This window comes from Vanellus vanellus (genome assembly GCF_965231255.1).
Source record: "Vanellus vanellus genome assembly, chromosome: 8".
NCBI lineage: Eukaryota > Metazoa > Chordata > Aves > Charadriiformes > Charadriidae > Vanellus > Vanellus vanellus.
The window spans coordinates 1,127,298-1,148,113 of record NC_138913.1 but is presented as its reverse complement, the minus strand read 5'-3'; the positions used below and the strand labels follow the sequence as shown (position 1 = coordinate 1,148,113).

The 20,816-nt window shown below is 53.3% G+C and overlaps 1 protein-coding gene across 1 annotated transcript; it reads right to left on the bottom strand.

The window, feature by feature from the left end:
* Positions 1 to 6,023: 6,023 nt before the first annotated feature.
* On the bottom strand, positions 6,024 to 8,422 carry P2RY1 (purinergic receptor P2Y1). Its single transcript, XM_082487391.1, has 2 exons — positions 8,395 to 8,422; positions 6,024 to 7,690 (listed from the first exon to the last, which is right to left on the bottom strand). Exon 2 carries the CDS (start codon positions 7,620 to 7,622, stop codon positions 6,531 to 6,533), a length of 1,092 nt encoding a protein of 363 aa, XP_082343517.1. The 5' UTR covers positions 7,623 to 7,690; positions 8,395 to 8,422; the 3' UTR covers positions 6,024 to 6,530.
* Positions 8,423 to 20,816: the final 12,394 nt, after the last annotated feature.

Below are 20,816 nucleotides of genomic sequence, written 5' to 3'. Positions count from 1 at the left end.
GCCTCGGCCCTGGGAGCGGGACTGCCTCCGGGCACCGCAGCCGCCCCGCATAAATAAATAGGCAAGCAGAACGAAACTCCACGCTGTGTGAAGTCAGGGCAGCTGCGGGCAGCGGAACAAATCAATGGCACGAAAACAGAGGTCAACATAAAAGCTGAAATACCGATACTGTCAGGCAAAGTATGGAGAAAAAGGGAAGTTACCTATTTTAATTGTTTTTTAAATGTGAAGCCGTTTGGGAAGGCACAGTCGCTCTGCACCCTGCCACCATGTCAGCGTGCAGCAGCCTCTGCCAACCAGAAAAAAAGACAGACGCCGTACAGACAGGTTTAGCTTTTGAGCCGTACAGACCAGGGGACGCTCTCCAGGCTGTCGGACCACGGCTGCACGCGCTGACAGTAACTGGAGGAATAAACAGCCGAGGCCGAGCTGCCGAGGAGAGGGGAGAAAGGGCCGGGGAGCGGGTCCTTCCCCGGCCAAACGCTGGCAACAGGAGGGATGCTCAGGGCGGGCGGGAGGAGGGCGCCGGGTCAGCCCTCTGCCCGCAGAGCCGCACACGTGTTGCCTTTACCTGTGTGGTGGTTCACCTGCCGACACGCTGCCCCCTAAAATCCTGGAAGACGCAGCATCATTCATCTCCTCACTTATTTTCTTCTTCCGCTGACGCGCCTGGGTCTGCTCAAGGTTTTAAGTTTTACAGATTTTTATTATCTGTTTTTAAGTACATACCGCAGCATGAAGAATCACCTGGGAACGTGAATTAACTGCAATAACACAAAAGGCGGAGAAAAATGTTTCATAATTTTATTGGCGCGGTTGCAAAGGGAGGTTGCTAGGTACAGTGCCAGTAACGCCGCGGCTGCGGTTCTGCTGCCACTAAAAATAGTTACAACTCCAAAAGCCATGCCTAACAGTTAATGTACATGCAGACAACCCCGTGCTTTATTAAAAAAAAAAACCACCACCAACAAAATCTTTTTATTCGTTAAAATTATAGACAAATAAGGGCATTTTTTTACTACTGTTTAATTAAAGCAGTTACATAACCTGAGCTCATCTACCAAGTAGCGCTGTCTCTGCTGATATTGCAGTCAAATTCACTAGTATTTACACAAAAATTGAACTTGCTCAACAATATTAAAATCACAGTACAATAGAAAAATAAACATTTTCACATCTATCCTTGAAACACACTGTAATTCACAGCCACGAAATAAGTAGTGGTTTTTAATTCACAAGCCGTATGTCTTCAAAGTATTTGAGATTATCGTGCCGATATAATCAGGCTCCAGAAATATGACTCTGCAGCAGATTCAGATTCAGTGCAAAAGTGACTGAAGTTTGAAATCGTACAGCAAATATGAGTAGGGTGAAACAGTCCTATTCAAGCAGCTATAGTTGTTGTGGGCTTTTTTTAAAGTTAAGGGCTTTCAGTGTTGGCCTAAGCCAACTTCCAGCCGGGGGCCGGCATTGCCCCCGGCAGCTCTGCTGGCACCGTCTCCAGTCGAACACGGCTGCTCGGGAGTTTGGAATACATTTTTCATATTCAAACACAACTTCAGGCCAATGGCTTCCTTCAAAAATGCTACCAGAGGTGGAGACTAACCACTGCAGGTAACAAATGCGAATGTACGGACGTGAAAAATAATGAGCTTATCACAGGAATACCTGTACTAAGACATATCACGCTTTATTAAAGTTTTTGTTCTGGTCCAAACTGAAGCCAAAACCTCGTAACAAGGGGGGAAAAAAAAAAAAAGAATCCGAGAAAGGCAATTAGCAGGTTTTGTCTCCTGCCCCCCCGGGCCCAGCGTGTTTAAGCGCTACAGACCTGACTTTCCAGGCAGGGCTGTCTGGGGGTGGAGGAGCAGCCCCTTTCCACGCCGTGTCCTGCCCAGCTCTCCCAGGAGCCCCGCGGGCAGAGCCGGTGCGTTCTGTGCCGGGGGCTCCAGGCGGAAGCAGCCCGGCAGCCCCCGCGCCCCGGGGCTCCTGCTGCTCGGCCAGAGGTGCCCGGAGCCCCCTGCCCCCTCGTCCTTCCGCATCGAGAAGAAGAGGGGGTGCCAGGCTCAGGAAAGCTTGGCGTGACCCCTCTCTGGGCTCCTACGTCACCCCGAGGGTTTAGACTATGGGCCCAGGCTACGGGGACAAACCTCCCGCCCGTGCCCTGGGCTGTAAGGAGGAAGGCAGCGGGATGCTCTGCGGCGTTCACCAGCCACAGAAACGGCCCCGCAGCTTCCCACAGCCGCCTTTCCCGGGAATTCGGGTTGGGAGGCTGCTTCCCCAGGCGCCCAGTGCAACCCCCCGCTCAGCGCAGCGTCTGGTACGATACTGCTGGTTCCCTACGTCTGACCATTATTTCATTAACTCAGTGTCATATGAACTGGATTAAATAAAAAAATCCTAGGTGCTATGGTACGAAAACGTACAAACTGACAACAGATCATGTGTAGGTTTCATACCGATTTCATTTTGTATTAAAGATTACCATCCGTGGGAGTTAATGGGCATAAATGAGGAAAAAATTAACCCTGTGCACCAGAGGAGGCAAAATATAGCTAATGAATAATAATTTGTTTCGGCGTGGATCATTGCAGAATGCTTTGGCAAAACTTAAGCTCTAAATAACTATTTACCTCAAACCTTTTGGCGTCTTCAGTGAATGATTTGTAGTTATTATAAGATTCCCAAATGTACCCAGAGGAAAAATAGGTTAAAAGCACGATCACGAGATCATGACATGTTTAATCTCATTTGGTAGTCGAAGGCTAACACAGCACAACGAGGGAAGGTGCAACTTTTAGGTGGTCTTCCTGTAGTGAGACCATGAGCTGAATCTTGCCCCCAGTAAACGCAACCCATCGTCATCATTGCTTATTAATTAACAGCCCAAAGGCTGCAGCTGAGATTGCGTTCTCTTTGCACATTGGACAGGTCGGAGAGGAACTCCAGCAGAGTGGCTTAGGGAGAGGCTTCTTCCACTACACCCACCACAGCGGTTTCTGTATGAACACAGGCATCTCCTTGGGCCGCTAAGGCCGGTGGACTGATTGTCTTCCACAAATATACCATGGTAAGTGCCACAGGCAAGTATTGAAGACCAGACTTGCCAAGATCCCAGGAGCCAATGGCTCCAGCCATCGCGCTGCCTGGAGAAGATCTGCTTGTTTTTTGTCCCGGTGGTGTCCAATCCCCCCACGTCACACCAGCTTCCTCTGATGGGATGGACCAACAGACACAATTCCGTCGTTGCAGGTAAACAGTAACCACATGGGAACAAATAAGAACTCGGTGTGATTTTGCACCAGTTCCAACCACCCCACCTCCAATAGAGCAATGCCTTAAAAAAAAAAGAGCAGGACCTTCACATGAGATTGTGAGGCTCAGCTTCGAGCTCCAGCCGGACTCAGAGGAAGCTGTGACATCTCGGTACGCGTACCGCAGGGAGTCACACCGCAGCAGGATGCCGTTGGAGCTGTTAGCACTGCAGGTCATAAGATCTGAAAGATGGAAAACAAACTGTGTGTAAAATGTGTTTAATCATCCTTCCTGGCGTGCGGTGGGAGGCTCCCGTGAGGTGAAGGCTTCTGTGAGGTGAAGACACCGAGCGCAGCTGCCTGCCACGGCTGGTCATCAGTAGAAGTGATCTTCATTAAATGAGGTATCAGCAGAGACTTCAAGAACAAACTGGGTGAATCATGTGGCCAATTGCACAGTTTTCAGCGAGGTGGGATGAAACAGAGAGAGCTTCCAAGAGGTTCACGAGGAAAGCACAGAAACGCCGCAGGTGTCAAGCCGCAGGAGACGGCAGGGCAGACAACGCGATGGAGGCGCGGCTGTCCTGAGCTCCAGAAGGTGGGTGTCCCTGGCGGGGTGCCCACCCGGACCGCGGGGCTCTCCCGCAGCGCGCCCAGCCTGCCGGAGCCGGGTCCCCAGAACTGTGCTGCACTTGGGTCTCACACACGCTGCACCAGCCGGGCAGCCCTGCCGTGTTAGAGACACGCCGCCCAACGGCTGCGAGTAACTCCAGACGGAGCGACCCGGCTGTACGGAGTTACCTTCTGCTGCGTCTGGTTAGGATCTTTTTTCAGACACGGATTAGGGGAACATTTTCTTTCCTAACTGAAAGAAAAGAGAGAAACAGACCACGAAACGCTGGGAACTGAATACAATTTTAGACCTAGAGAAGCAGATTCAGAGAATATCCTATTTTTATGCTCTCTCTCCGTTTAATTCATCTGCCATTCCAAACAAGACATGCCTCAGTTGAATGAAGTCTCAAATAATCGCATAATAGGAGAAGTCATTTATTGTGAATCAGGCTCATTCTCTGGCGATATAAATAGGCTGTGCTGTTCCACAGTCTTTTGTCAGTGGGGATTAATTAGCAATTGACCCTTGGTTGGGATTTCTTCGCTACCTCTACATTTTTCATCTTATAGGCCTAAATGAGATCTTAACATTGCTTTAAGAAGCTATGCGTCCTAAGCAGCAATTTCATTTATCTTTAGGCTATAAATCAGCAGTTTAATTTATCACTAGGTTACGTATCAACAGTTAATAGTCAGGGTGGAATTGAGTTTATTATAAAGATGTTCTGTTAGAAGACACAGTATTACAGTGACTGAAACATGCTGTTAAATTTTCCATTAATGCCCAATTCTGAATATCAACACGGAGAACCACACTTTACATACTTTACATTTAGCTTTCTAATAAATAAGTTCAATAAATAGGGATTTTGCAGATTAAGAAGCTGTACGTGTGAACAGAAGCTGCTTTACAATGTTGTCAAAAAAAATAACGAGAGCTACTCGTGTTTGTTACCAATCACTGGAAATTAGTAAGTAAAATATAAATATTTTACTCTTACTATGAAGACTGGAGGAACAAAGATCTGTTAAAATCACCCTTAGGATTACATAGAACTTAATTTTGTACACTAAATGTATAATTTAGAGCATGCTTTCATACCATTTTTAGCACACAATATTTTCAAATACATTTCTTAAAAATATGAGAAATAGTTAAGACCGCCCGTGTAAGATTTCGTTGGTGCCCTGATCACTAGCTCTTGTGTTGCACACTATTGCAGTTTGGCTAATTTTGGATGACCTATTCCACATTTGGAGAAGATATACAATAAAGGGCCGGATTTAGTCTATAGTATATTGCAACATCTTGTTAATACAGTAATTTATTTGTCACAGTACAAAAAAATGAATTCCCCCCAATTATTTGTATATATATAATATATATATAATCCATTTATGTTATCCATTTTAGTAATTATTTTCTTGGGAAACAACTCTCATGTTATCTCTAAAGATTGCCAGGAACAGAAATACACTCGTACCAAACGAAAACGCAAGTAACTCGAGCAACTGTAGTTCTACGTGTCGGAAAGGTACCGTTATTTTCAGCAGGCGCGTTTCTCGTATTTTACCCGTAAGGAACTCCGGCAGGGCTCCCAGCGCCGGCAGTCAAGCGTTAAGAGCAGCAGCGAGATGCTGGTCAGCCTTTAGAACGGGCGGCTCACCCTGGCTCCGCAGAGCTCGCGCAGGCGCTCCCTAGGCGAGCCCAGTCCATGCTCGGCCCCGTCCCACGGTTCCTCTGGCTGACAACGCGCCCGTTCTCCTCGGCACGGGAGGCAGGATGGGACCGTCGGCTGCTCAGAACCTCCGCACGTGTTTGCATGCCGACATCTGTTCGCAAAACGCACCGCTACGTGCATGCGCAAAGCGGGCGCCTGCTTGCACCGGCTCCTAGAGGGCCCTGCTTATCCGTCTGCCAGGGGCTGAGGGGTCAGTTCGCCTGGAACCCAATTGGCCTTTAAGGGGGGGGGAGGGGCATCTAGATTTTTCATGAACAACCATCATAATCTGAAAGCATAATCATGCACACATCAGTAAGCCTACCTTTTGCAAAACACCGGCACTCAAAGAAGACTGAATCATAAATGCCACCAAACTATCAAATACTTATCACTACCAGAAGTAGATGAAGAAATAATAAAACTGCAAAGGTGAGATAACTGCATCGTGACTCTGATCGAAATAGTTGTTTACAACGGCAAGTGAGCAAAAGGCGAGGTATGTGCCCTGAGCCTCAGAAGAGAAGATACCGCTTGCTCTTATTTGTATTTCCTATTTTTAAAGAGAGGCTGATTAAGGACGTTTTGGAACGTGGGAGACTAAGTCATTAAAACAGAAGCACTTGGATTGCTTTCTTCCTTTAGGGGATTTACTTCATTTACTTTATCTGACACAAGTCAGAAAGAAACGAGAATATCGTAAGGAGAAGGAAGGCTGAATTTTGACATGTTATTTTCCATTAAAATTCTTCCATGTACTTTGTAAGTTTTTTCTAAGATCAGGAAATGAGGCTTTACCTAAAACAAATTTGAGAGACTGGTAGATTTTCCTCACACACTGTAGCACTACAGTGTCCTACTGTCCCAAAGTGGAGGACTTGTTTGTTTTTTTTTTTTTTTTTGTTTTTCCCCAAACTGTTCCCAAATCTTTTGCATTTGTTCACAAACTGGTATCTCCGTTCTGTTTATACTCTGACAAAATATTGAGAGTCATTTCCTCGCTTTTGGACTGCACGTTGTGTTCGCTTCTCCTGGAGGATTTCCTGGTCGCCCTGGAAAGCCGCCTTCGAAAGGTGTCACCTGCCAGAAAGTAAAGAATAGGGTCGACGCAGCTGTTGAGGCTGGCCAGACCCCTCGTCACTTGGTAGGTGGCATAAACCTTATCATTGAAGGCACACATTTGTGGAGTCTGAAAATCCACCCTGGCTCTTAGATTTAAGGTCTTCATCACATGGAAGGGAAGGTAAGACACAGCAAAGACTGTCAACACAATAATAACCAGGTAAATCGACTTTCTCCTGAGAGGGGAATTGTCCAAATCTTTGTAAATCAAAGCTTTCACAATTAGCCCATAGCAACCAAGAATCAGTATGAAGGGGATGCAGAACATAAGCACGGTGGTGCACATGCTGTAAATGAAGTAACTTCTCAGGTAATCATCGGCTGTTGTGTCGTAGCAGGTTATGGTTTTATTTCTCCTTATCCCCGTTCCCGAGTAGAATAGTATTGGAGAAATCACGGCCACCACAATGACCCAGACCAGGGTGCTGATGTATACCGCGTTCTTCTTCTTCAGCCTCCCCAGCGACTTCAAGGGGTGCACCACTCCCGTGTACCTGTGCACGCTTATGCACGTTAGAAACAAAATACTGCCGTACAGGTTCACGTGGAAGATGAACCTCTGCAGCTTGCACATGATATCTCCGAAGATCCAGTCTGTTTTATTGAAGTAGTAGAAGATGAGGGCAGGCAGAGTCAAGACGTACAAGAAATCAGCTAGCGCCAAGTTGAACATGTAAACTGAGATGCCGCTCCAGGGCCTCATATGGAAGACAAACATCCAGATGGCCACGCTGTTGCCCAAAAAGCCAGTGATGAAGACCAGAATGTAGACGGTGGGCAGGTAATAGAACTGGAAGCCAGTTTTGGTCAGGGAACACTTGGTGGTGGCGTTTCCCGCAGACCAGCCGCTGCTGGATAACAGGTTGGGTTCAGTTCCATTCAAAGCAGCAGAGAGGAGGACCTCGGTCATGATCCTTCCACCAGAGTCACATAGGTCTGAGGTGAAGCAACAAAGTCTCTACAGGAACAGCAGCGCATCTAAACCGAGAAAAGAGCAGAGAAAGCCTAACTGGAAGGTAAAAGCCTGCCCTGCCTTTCTGCAGGGGGTTCCCGAGCGGCTGTGCTCGGTCCAGCCTGGGCCGCGCACCGGCCCCCCGCACGCCGGGAGTCAGGGGCAGCGCGGTGGGTCGCCGCCTGCCGCCGGCGGGGCCCTCTGCCGGCTCCGGCCCCGGGGGTGGGACGGACGGGGGGACGGGGCAGGGCGGGCGGGGCGGCGGCGACAGCGACCGGGGGCTGGCCCGGCCCGGCCCGGCCCTGGGACGCGCCGGCGGGGAGCGGGGAGCGGGACGGGACGAGCGCGGCGGAGGGGCAGCGGGGGCGCGGCCGGGCGGGAGGGCAGCGGGGGCGGCCGCTCCACCCGCGCTCCTCAGGCGAGAGCCGCCGCCCGTCCCCGCTTCCCCGGCCGCCTCCGCGGCTGCCGGCCCCGTCCCACAGCCCGCCGCTCCCCGCCGCCGCCGCTCCCCTCCGCCCGCCCGGCTCCCTCCGGTCACCTCAGCCCAGCGGTTCCCCGGAGCTACCTCAGCCCGCCCGGCCCCGCTCCCCTCGCTCCCGCCCGTTCCCCTCAGCCCGCCCGGCTCCCCTCAGTCCCCTCAGCCCGCCCGGCTCCGCTCCCCGCGTCGCCCCCAGCCGCCGCCGCCGCCGCGCCCCAGCCCCGCTCCGAGGACCGCCGAAGCCGCCCCCACCTGCCGCTCTCCTCAGCCCGCGCTCTCCTCTCCTCGCCGCCGGCAGCGTCCGCCCGGCGGGGGGCAGCCACCCGCCCGCAGCTGCCCCGGCCGAGCCGGCTCCCATCGCCGGGCAAGGCAGGGCAGGGCAGGGCAGGGCGGCCGGGGGCAGCGGCTCTAGGGCACGGGGCGCCCCTCCATGGCGGCGCCGCCACCGCCGCGGGGAGAGCGGCCGCAGCCCCTCTGCTGCGGGAGGCAGCGCGCCGGCCCCGGGCGGACTGCGGGCGGGCGGGACGAGGCGCCGGCTCGGCCCAGGGGCGCGCCGCCCGCCCCCCGCACCGCCCTCGCACAGGCGGGCGGCGCTCGCAGCTCCGCGCCCGCCCCACATGGCGCTCGGGCCGGGCCGGGCCGGGGCGGGGCGGGGCGGGGGTGGTGCCGGCGGGGGGTCACGGGCCCGGCCCCCGCGACAGCCGCCACCCTCGGGCCCCGCCCGGGACAGGGGGCGCGGGGGGCGCTGGCTGCCGCCGAGCTGCGGAGGCGGTAGCGGCCACAGGGGCGGGCACAGGCGGCATGGCGGGCGGGGTGCCGCGGGCGAGGCCACGCGGGCGGGACGGCGGCGCCCCTCGCCGGGGGCTCTCACCGGCCCAGCGCCGGCGGGGCAGGGGAGGGGGGGGCGGCGGGGGGGCCCTCCCGCCCCGCGCAGTGAGGGAGGAGCGGGACACCGCGCCGGGGCCGAGACCCGCCTGGCGGCACCGGCGCAGGCAGCGGGGCGGAGGGAGCAGGGAGCGGGGCGCGGGGTGCAGGCAGCGTGGTGCAGGCAGCAGGGTGCGGGATGCAGGCAGCGGGGCACAGGCAGTGAGGCGCAGAGTGCAGGCAACAGGGCGCAGGCAGCGGGGCGGAGAGAGCAGGGAGTGGGGCGCAGGGTGCAGGCAGTGGAGCACAGGCTGTGGGGTGCAGGGTGCAGGCAGCGGGGCACGGGGCGCAGGCAGCGGGGCGCAGGCAGCAGGCAGTGGGGCGCAGGGTGCAGGCAGCAGGGCGCAGGCAGCGGGGCACGGGGCGCAGGCAGCGGGGCGCAGGCAGCGGGGTGCAGGCAGTGGAGCACAGGCTGTGGGGTGCAGGGTGCAGGCAGCGGGGCACGGGGCGCAGGCAGCAGGGCGCAGGCAGCGGGCTGCCAGGTGTGCTGCCCCTGAGCTGCTGCGAGCGGCTGAACAACCCTCCGCTGATTTTGCTTTCACTCAACCCTTTGAAATCTGCTCTGCAACCCGGTTTAAGCTACACGAACATGTTAATTGCTGTAAATGGAACAGCTGAGCAGAAATATGCTCTACTGACCTCTAATTAAGCGCTATACATTTGGCACTTGAGTCAGACTACGGTTATTATTTATTGTCTTGGCAAAACACAATCTGCTGGTTTCAGCCATTTCTTCCTTGTTCACATTTTAGTTAGGATGTGTGGTGAGTGATACATGAGCGAGTCATATCTGCTCTCAGCTAAAAGCTGTGTTCTAGACGGAGGATTATTAGTACTTCATGAATATGCATTCATTTTTCAAACTTTTGAGTCTGTCTAAATTATAAAACTACTTTGTTGGGAAAGCTTAATTGGGAAATCAGCTGCGTATTGTACCCCTGTAGGAGTACGCAAGTGGATGCAGATGGAGTTGCCAGCCCGGCATCTCTTTTGGGGCAAGTTACACACACTACAACGTCGAAGCAATGGCTTAAATTTTGTAAATATAAGACCTTTTCTTCTTGTATATTAAGTTTCTTTTTTTCTTTTTACATTCATCCACTAACTGCATATTTACTACTTCGAAGATTCTTTTTTAATTTTAATACAAATCGAATATGAAGAGGAAGGAAAGCGAAAAATGAGACAAGAACAGCAACACCTGTAAAATCTGCCTTGTAAAGCAAGCCCGGTTTACAAAACTGTTCAGTGGTGCCCTCTAGGATTTTAAAGCGCTAGCAAAAATTAATCCTTAGCCTCGGCATTCCCACAAGAGAAAGCAGCCCACAAACCAGACTGAAGGTGAATTCAGTATAATGATATCAAGCCCACCACGCTGCTTTATGAAAAAGCCATCTCGCTCCTTGAAGAATCAGCTGCACGGCCCAAACCAGAGTTCATTTTAATAAAGGACTTGGGTTATTGTGTAAAAATAAATAATTAAAAATTACAAAGCTCTTGACATACAAGAAGCCTTTTAGTTTATCTTTCCCTTTATAACTGTGATTTCGTTAGGGACTTTCTCAGTCCCATTGCTAACACGTAGCTTCCCTTGGCAGTTTCCTTGAATTTCCTGTCTTGAGCAAATTTTGAGTCATACCGAAGCAGCATTAGATAGCATCAGTAAATACGCACTCTGAACTACAGCCTGTTTTCCCCGGTTACCTAAGCAGCGCCATAAATCCAAACCGTGGAGATGAAAGGTCGGAGCAGTAATTCAGGGAGCCCGCGGCTGCCCGGGGAAGGAGGCGCTCCGCAGGACCTGTGCGGGTGCCTCAGACAGGCGGAGGCGCCGGCAGCGGCGCCGGCGCAGGGTCCGGCCGCGGGGACTTGTCAGCCTTCTCTGGGACAGGGCTTGAGAGCCCAGCTGTGAGCAGGGCTGCGGTTCCTCACCACGGGACTTGGAGGAGGAGGGGATCACCAGCGCAAGAGTGAGCAGGGGCAGGCGGAGGAGGCGGCTGCGCGTGCCGGGCTTGCCCAGGCGCCAGCGGCAGTGCTCGCACCGTCCTCGGGCTTAACGCTGACTTGACGTTGGCTGGGGCAGGAGAGGCAACGCCTGGTCCAGCATGAAGCCGTGGCTGCACGGGGAGGTGACACCTCCTCTGGCGTAACATTCTTGTGGGACCAATACGCAATTTCAAGGTTGAATACAAACATATAAGTACCCGAAGGCAGTGAGTGTGTACCAAACCCATGCTTCACATCCCTCGGCTCCAGTACTGTTGATCCGTTACTAAAGACCCCAAACTCAGATTTATAATCTGGTCAGAGCAGGATTTTCCAAGGTACCTGACTCATCCCTGTAACTTTTTTCTGAGCGTCCTCTCATTTTTCAATGGCTTTTTGGACGGGTGGGCACCCGAAGCAGACACCCTTGTGACAGTGTCGCTGGCATCGACTGCGAGCACGAAGCTGCCTCCCTGCCCCAGCGGTTTCTGACGGTACCCTCGAGGGCGCAACGTCACGCTGGCGCACCAGCCCCCGGCGTCTCCTGGGGAAGAACCTCCACCATCAGAAGACGAGGTGCTACCACATACTGCAAACAGCAGCATCCTCCCGGAGCCACGCTCACCTTGCCTCACAAGAGTGGAAGAGAACCATTTCCCTTTTTTCACGCACGCTTTCTACATCACTGGCATTCTTGCCTCCTTTTCACTCCTGCCTCACATACCTCGCTTCGTCCGGGCTTTCCTTTTCCTTTTGTACACCCCAGTTACTGTGACTGCTCGGAATTTCATCCTTGCCTAGCCCCGCAGACCCCGTCCATCGTCTCTGCCTACACTACTTTTCCCCTCTTGCCGCAGCTCGGGGTCAGCCGGGCGCTGCTGCTGGCGGGCAGAGGGGTGGGGATGGCGGGGCCCCTCGCTCCTCACCCGCTTCGGTGCCACTTTGGACCCGCCAAGCAAACCGCCGCACCCGTGCGGCCCGTGCTGTAATAAGCACCTACGTCCCTGCTGCTTCGTGGGCAGCCCGCGTCTCAGCACCGCCCTTCTGAGCCTGCCGGGACTGGAAATGGAAATCTCACATACTGGTTTTAACAGTTGGCGCGTTCTGACTGCAGTGCTTCAGCTGCTAAAGGTCCAAGCGCTTACACGAGGAAGGAACGAGGCATGTTTTTTAGCACCCGTGCTGTTGCATGCCTGCATACACAGCCAGCAAATTAGCGTCTTCCTGCTCCTGTCACTGCTCTGTTCTTATTTTGGACCCCAACCATAAAGCATGTTGCATTAGCACCTTTTCCTCCATAGCATATGCCTCGGAGCTGAATAGGTTTCTGTCTGGTACAGCTGAAACTGAATTCCTTCCAGCTTTGCCTCTTAATGCACTTTCTGCAAAATCTGGGATTTCATACCACCGAGTTCCATTAAACTGAATGTTTTGTTCTGTTAACAGCTGATTTAACTCAAACGGATGATATATCCCTAACGAGAAAAGAAAGCACGCTCCAGAGCAAATGGAAATTCCCCGTCAGTCCAATTAGCACTGAACTATCGCGGTGTGTGGGTGTGCAAAGGGAACAGCCTGGACGTAAATCCAGCTGTTCCTACCTGTTGGGTTTGGTTATCAGGAAGACTTAGGTGCAGATTTCAATATTTCAAAGCGCGCCGGTACGGACAACGGGCCCAAACCAGCCACAGACGGAGAGGCTGGTGGAGAGCACCCCCTAAACCCTCACCGCAATGCCCGCTCGTAGCGAGGGTAAATACATACCGCTATACATACACGCGTGTACGTAAGGCGCTCCGTGCCTCACTCGGGAGAGCTGCTGGAAGGGGCGGGTGAGCAGAGACCGCGCAGGGTGAGCTGCTGCAGAAATCCCTGTCTCGCATTGTACCGGAATCGGCCTGTGACCTACCTATTGGCTGCTGGTCGGCTGCGTTCCCCTCTTCATTGGGGAACCCTTTAGGTCAAATAACGCATTGCCACACTGGGTTTTCTTTCTCCAGTCTCTGCAGTTTCATAACTTCCTTTTTCATTCGCCGCAGAAGACGGCACCTCTTCCCAGCACCCCTCGTATGGCACGCAGGCTTTCCATGGTGAGCCTGAAACCCGAATTTATTTTATTTTAAAACACCACTGCATGCAGTATTTAAAATACTACACCTCTGAAGTTCTAAGAGGTCCCTCAGCTGGACGTCCGACCTGCATAGGTGAGAACTGAGGAAATTCTGGTTTAAAGGATTCAAACAAACACTTATTTGTACAAAAGAAGAAAAGCTCGTCCTTGTCTGTCTGAGAATGCTTAAAAATATATAGTAGGCAGACGGTTCGCAATGGCCATTTACCCCAGTTTTTGTTTCCTCCCAGCCTTAGCTTCACATGCTGAAAACGCCCAGGTTCGGCCTCGACTTGCGAGTCAGTTATTTGGGAAATTTGCGGGTGAGCAGACAGGGACGTGGAGAGTTGCCTCTGTGCAATAAGCAATTTCTGTCACCTTCCTGCAGGAACCTGCGGCCCGCGGCAACTGCGGCGGAAGGCTGAGCGCTGGCAAGAAAATGACGTGCGAGACAAAAATGCCCGTAACGGTAGAGGAGAGCGGGGAGGCGCGTTCAGCCTCCCACAAGGGACGCCCAATACCCCCTTCTCCCGCTTGTGCGGGGCCGGCGGGGTGCGTCTCTGGTGCGTGGGACCCGCTCGCCGCCGCAAGCCTCGGCTGCCTCTCTTTGCCTTTCCTCGGAAAACAAACCTGGGAAATGACAGTTGAGGAGCTGATAAGAATAATTGGACGTGTCTGTGGCAGATACGACATGCGCTGCTGGTTGAAAGCAAGTCTGAGCGGAGCTCCCAGCCCGCTCGCCGAAACTGCCAGCGGAGTGCGTGCCCAAAGCTCCGCTGCTGCTTCTGCCGGCGAAGTCTCCGCTGCTTCGCCCTCCCCCCTGTGCTCGCTCCCCCTGTGCTCGCTCCCCCTGCAGAGTGGAGGTTGCTGTCCTTATTGCTCTTCTTGGGGAGCCCCAACCCGCTGTTTAGGGGGTGACAAAGTCCCGCTGTGCTACAGCCCGCCAGGAGATACGCCTGCTGCTACGGCGCGGGAAGCTGCGCGCCCCCCCCGCTGCGAGCGGAGCGTGCGCCTGTGTGCATTTTTAATGCCTGAGCTGACATTTTGCTGTCTCGAAAACAGAAGCTGTTCATGGGCTGATTAAACAGATCCGCACACAGCATAACGTGAGCCCCAAGGAGCGACAGGGCCCCAACGGGGCGTGAACTTTGGGGGGCAGAATGACCCAGTACTGTGCATGCAAAAGATTATAATTCTATAATCAGCAGTGGGTACTGTGGTGAGAGGATAGCGTGAGAATTCGGAGCGCTTGGTCCGTACGGCCCTGGCAAGCATCCGGTCTGACTGTCAGGTATTCCCATAGGGATGAATACCACGTGTCTATTCTTCGCCTTCTTCTTTTTTATTAATATTATAAACCAACAAGAATAACGAAGCCGCTGTTTCAGAGTGCGTTCTGTATTTCAGAATATGCAAATGGTTTCTGATCAGCACTGCGGCCGTGATGCCCCTGTGATACCAACACAGCACTAAATAGAGTTAACAGAGGTGACTTATTCATCCTGGTAGAGCGACTACACTTCCAGAGTCTAAAGATAACACAGAATACTGGAAAACTTGTTCTAATTACAGCAGGGAGCATCTTGCCTCCTTCCTATATTGCCATTTTAAATTGAAATCACTATTCTCAGTAGAAAAGATCTTTTGTTCTTCTACCAGCCAAGAAAGACAATTCTACTGAGAAGGTTTAATAGCGCGTTAATACTCACATTTCACAGTTTCCTCAAATGGCCAAGAAGACAAACAGGCAGGAAACAGCGAAGATCGCATACCAAGGGAGATGAAATTAAGTATTTCAATTAAGTACTTGCTACCTAATGCATCGAGGGAAACGAGCACAGCACTCCCTCTGGGGTGCTATAACTGAGGCATCCTACGGGCGTACCTCGGTGGGGTACAGGGATGAGCTTTCCTCTTTGCAGGGACAGGTCTCCACGTGGCCACCCCGAAGCCCTGGGGGCTTCTGGCCCTGCCTGGCTCCTCTGGCTCCCCCAAAGCCTGTCGCACCCCGGATCCATGCTGCCGCTGCAGCACAGCCGGCTTTCCCCGCGCACCGAGCACGCCACGGCAGCCCCACGGCTCGCCCCAGTGCTGCTTCGAGCCCTAACGCTGATTTTCACCGGAGCCAGCTTGTGCTTAACTGCCCGGTTGGGTACAGCTGTGTAATGGGTTGGTGGGTGTTTTTAGCCCTCTCTCTGTCTTTTTCTCTGTTACCCGGACCAAAGTTCGCAGCAGGGAAGGCAGCCATTCCCCCTCGTCCTATCACTCCATGCCCTCGTAAAAAGTCCCTCCCCAGCGCTCCTGGAGCCCCTTTAGGCACTGGAGGGTTGAAATAAGGTCTTCCCGGAGCCTTCTCTTCTCCAGGCTGACCCCCCCACCTCTCCCAGCCTGTCCTCCCAGCAGAGGGGCTCCAGCCCTCCCAGCATCTCCGGGGCCTCCTCTGGACACGCTCCAGCAGGTCCGTGTCTTTCCTATGTTGGGGACTCCAGAGCTGGAGGCAGTACTGCAGGTGGGGTCTCAGGAGAGTGGAGCAGAGGGGCAGAATCCCCCCCTCGCCCTGCTGGCCACACTTCTGATGCAGCCCAGGATGCGGTTGGCCTTTGGGGCTGCGATCGCACGCTGCTGGCTCACGGTGAGCTTCTCGTCAGTCAGCACCCCCAGGTCCTTCTCCTCAGGGCTGCTCTCCAGCCACTCTCAGTAATCAGCACCGCAGGCACGTTCTTCAGGCTGCAGAGATCGGAGCAAAGCCCCCGGTTTCCTCCGGTTCGGCTGCAGCAAACCTGCGCTCCCTGGGCGCCACTGATGTATCTTCAAGGGCACCTCTGACCGCGGCCAAGGCAGCGCTGCCTTTGCTGGCAAACGCTCTCGCCCTGCTGGGTGGTCGGTGCTGACAGCGATGATGTACCGTGTGTCAGGAGATGTCCTGGCAATGACCCCGAGCCGTCATAACGTGCCGGAACCTGCCGGCATGTGGGAACTGGCCCTGCCTCGCTCCGTGCCCACGGGATCGCAGTGCGGGTGCGGGGGGGCTGGATCCCGGACTCCCCGTGTCCCCTGGCCAGGGCGGGATGGCACGGGCTGCTTGCCCGGCCACTTCCAGATGTGCAAAGGGTGATCAGCAGATGCTGTCAGAGGAATCAGGTCTCAGCCACTTTGCACGTTCACACAGCGTCGGCCTCCAGCGCTGGCCCCGAGCGCGCGCTGAACCGCCTCGCACGCCGCGTCGCAGGGGGAAATTATCGGAACACGCTTCCCAGTGCTCGCGGGGCTGCCGAGAGCAGTCCTGCTGTGGGCCCGGCAGGCACAGCTGGAGGCAGCATCTGGTTCTGGAACAGAGGAACTCAAATATTATTTAGAAAATACCTGCAATTGCATCACTGGCGAGTCACATCAATGGTCAATGCCAGCTGCTACCATTCAGCAGAGAGTAGAAAATATGGTGATATTGGATTTTCAGTTAAATTTCCCTTTTGACACTCCTTTATAAGCATGTTTAAATGTAGGCAAAATTATTTCTTAATACTTTAATATAGTATTTGGTCAGGTCATCTATTTGATTAAAATAAATGTTGTCAACACCAAAAATACAGGAAAGCTAAAATCAGGCAATGTTTTCAGGTGCTAAACTTTCCTACTGTGTATGAAACACTGGAAAAACTGATCTGGAACAATTTTTTAAACGCTAAGATTAAGAAATCGGAGAACAGTAATGTAACAATAGACGAAAGCTTGGCATCTTGCCTTTCTACGGACTCGAGGCAGCAACAACCGCAAGTGAAAAGTTGCGGAGGTGACCTCTTGCTGCTGTTAGCAAAAGCCACTTACTGAAGCCCTTCTGAGCTTTTACCCTTCTGCTTTTCTTTACTCTGAACCCACATTTTCTTTCCTGATCAGTTCTACATGAGCTGATCTAGATAAAAGGAGGAACGCGCCGCATACCCACGCATGGTATTACATTTCCTGCAGCAATCTCCCCCTATGCTATTATCCTGATGGAGATGGAGCGGGTGACTCATCATTTGCCATGCGGTGGCACCTCGGCTGCTGTGGTGCAGAGCACCCGACGGCCTCTTGAATTCATTTTCAAGTTGTTCTTGAATTCGAGGGTCCAAAGCTACCAGTAATGACCAATTAATGGTTTTTCTAATGGATCATAAGGATCTACTTTGGCACTGGTTTTACCGCACGGATAAGCAATGTGCAACCCGTGCCCAAGTCTCGCTGCCGGTGGCCCTGGGTGGTGGTGGTGTCCCCCTGCCCACTGGTGGCCCTGGGGGGTGGTGGTGTCCCCCTGCCCACTGGTGGCCCTGGGCGGTGGTGGTGTCCCCCTGCCCACTGGTGGCCCTGGGCAGTGGTGGTGTCCCCCTGCCCGCTGGTGGTCCTGGGCGGTGGTGGTGTCCCCCTGCCCGCTGGTGGCCCTGGGCGGTGGTGGTGTCCCCCTGCCCACTGGTGGCCCTGGGCGGTGGTGGTGTCCCCCTGCCCACTGGTGGCCCTGGGCGGTGGTGGTGTCCCCCTGCCCGCGGCAGCAGCCCCGCTGCCCCTTCCTCCCGCCAGTCGGCCTTTTCGCAAACTGCCCTCCCTCACGTTCCTGCCCGAAGGGCTTAATCCAGGGAAGGAAAGGCCTCGAAAACACCAGTCACGGAAATGGAAACTAAATTATTTCACTTCAGTGCTGCCACATAATGAATCCTGGGTTTTTAGCTGTCCTGGTGCCAATACTCTATTTTATTTTATTTTGGGAATATCTGAAAATATGGTAATGACAAAGAAGTGACAGCAGTTCAAACTAAGTGTTTGAAGTCCCTTTTTTTTTTGGATTCTCTTCTGACGGGGTTGAAGCTGATCGGGGTAGGCGCGCCCTGAGCGGTGTCTCCGCGGCCAGAGCCTTCCATTCCTCCTCCAGCTATTGTTCCCCCTCTCATTATCCTGCAGCTCCTTCTCTCCCCCCGCCGCCCCGGCCCCCTTCCTCCCAGAGCTGTCCCTGCCCGGGAGCTGCTGTGTGGGCCGCAGCCGCTGCTCATTACCGGGATGCTCTCGGCTGGTTCCTGTCCTGCCACCGGGCCGGGACTGGCCGCGTTGAACGTTTCCCGGCCGCGTCTCCGAGCACGCAGGTGTCTCTCGGCTCTCGTAACTCAGCAAAACTTCGGTACGCGTTTGACAGCTTAAGGTAAAATTCGACAGCTCCCATTGACAGTTCGGGAGGAGGTGATGCTGAGGAATAGAGAGATACATCAGTACCTGAAATAAGAAAGCCTAATGAAGAGCTAATCGTAGTACAAAGAAATGCCGGCTCAGCTCTTACTGGAAACAAATACCCTGGCAATCATTAGTAAGGCCATTTCTAACGGCAACTAAGGCCGTTGCTGGAGCAACAGCTTCAGCCTAAGGTGCAAAAGCTGAAGCAGCGCAGTGCCGGGGGGAAGCGGCACTGCTGCAGGGACCTTTCTGTCCCCGAGCCCCCACCTGCCTTGTTTAAATCCCACATATGTATAGACTCTGCTGGTTTGTATCCGAGTCGTTATAAAACAAATATGATAGGCGTGTTGACTATAGAAAAAAAGCCCCCAAACATAAACACAGATCTCTTCTGCGCTGTCGTAAAGCGGAGTTGGCGGACGCCTCAGGTGGTGTGTGCGTTTGTGGGCAGGAGAGAGGAAGGTCCGGAGGAGCAGAGCGCAGCGCGGTGCTGCTGGGAAGTCCTGGAGAAACCCCACCCGTTTCCACTTTCCCTCAGGAAATCGGGTACCAGTTTCGGACCAGCTGGTGAATGTTCAGGTGACTCTGCACGGTGCCATTAGAGACTGCATCGGTCCCTGCAGTGTCACGGGTCGGCTGTGACCGCTGTCCCTGCAAATGGCTCATCCCCCCTCAGAACCCCGCTATTTTCAGCGAATCCCACTGGCATCAGGTCTCTCGTTATATCTGATTTATTTCAGCTTCCATTCCTTATGTCCCTGGATTTTGTCTCCCGTTTCATACCAAACAAGTCACTTTTCTGACTTTGTGCCACCCACCGTGTCCAGGCTCCCCCCCGGGTGGGTACCACGCGATGCCTCCGCCGCGCGCCTGCTCTTGGCTCTCCCAGACAAACCCCACGCAGAACGAGCTAAACTCATCCCTGGAGCGTATCCAGTGACACCAACGTTACTTTAAGGGTATATTTAGCCAAGTGTCATCCCAGCATCCGCCTTCCCCCATGCTCCGCAGGTCCGTTCCCGCGTGGCACGGACCCCCCCAGCCGTGGTTCAGGCGAGCAAAGCCATGGGGACCCCTCGGGAGATGGAGAGAAACCAGGCGTGGAGCCATCCAAACCCCCAGCGCTCCCCTGCAACGCTTCAGGCAAACCGAACAGACCCTCCTTCCCCTCGGGTGAATTTTAGGCTCTTTCCCCTTTTTACTATTTGGCTTTTTTGCCTCGAAATCAAAGGAGCTCACCCAGGCCACGCGGCACCCCCCGATGGCCGGCGGCGCCCACGGGGCCGTGGCTGCCCCTCCCGGCAGCGGGACCCTCCGTCCCTGTGCCCCGGCAAGGCCTGCGGCCGCTGCCCGCTGCGGGCACATCTTCCCCTCCCGCCTTTCCCTCCGCTTGCACCGCACCAACGCTCTCCATCCCCTTAATCATTGTTTTTTTGAGCTCTTAAGGGATTAACCTTTGGCTTTTAAAACTGGAGCTTCGGGAGCTTATTTCAGGAGCCTAATCTAAAAATGTACTGGGAAAAAAACCACTGGCATAGATAATATTTTTTATAATCTCCAGAATTTATCTAAAAGAATCCACTGTTAAGGAAAAATACATTTGTTAATGTTCAAACATGAGTGAGTATGTTTGTTGTTGTACGAACCTTTTAAAGTTATTAATGATTGATTTTAATGCCTTGTATTTAATGGGGAGGGGGGGGGAGATCAGCACTGACTTAAAACCATAACAAATTTGTGTGTAGAAAGGGAAACTCACAACTCCTTTGTGAGTTTCTATTTGCCACTTTGATTTCTCATACAAGTAAACCCAAGAGCAGTTATCAATGGGGGCAGGAAGAAAAGCTCTGCTCCCAGAACTGCAGGGATGTCTCAGATAAGGACCGATACCAAAACACACCGCTATTGAACACGGGGTTTCTCCGGAGAAACCTGTCCCTCATGCACTGGACCAGCACCATCGCACAGAGCTCGCTGGGAAGCGCTGGTGTTGCAGCCGCGGCGGATCCCACATAACGGATCCCATGTAATCCCACGTAATTAACTCTCACTTTGCAAAAATTGTTCCCTAAAAGTTCCTTTCAGAGTTCCTTAGAGATTCCTTTTGTACAGTACCGAGGCAACCAGTGGGATATTCACCCAAGCGGCCCAAATCTAATTCTCTCCTGGAACTGCACCAACACAGAATTCGCCGCTCCGTGTGTAACAAACAGCAATTCACGTGGCTGCAGAGCCCCGACCTGAATTCTGGAGCAGCCTTCAGTGCGACCTCCACTCATCGCCAGCAGCCGCTTACCTCGTTCTTCAAACAATTAAACAGAACTCTAATTTAAGACGTACCTTATCAAATACTTTTCCGTTGTTCTTACAACATCTGTCATTTGTGTTCTGGTATTTTGGCCATGCTGACAGCTATTTTACTCGAAGCTGCTTTGGTGTCTTTCCGCACTCACCGCGA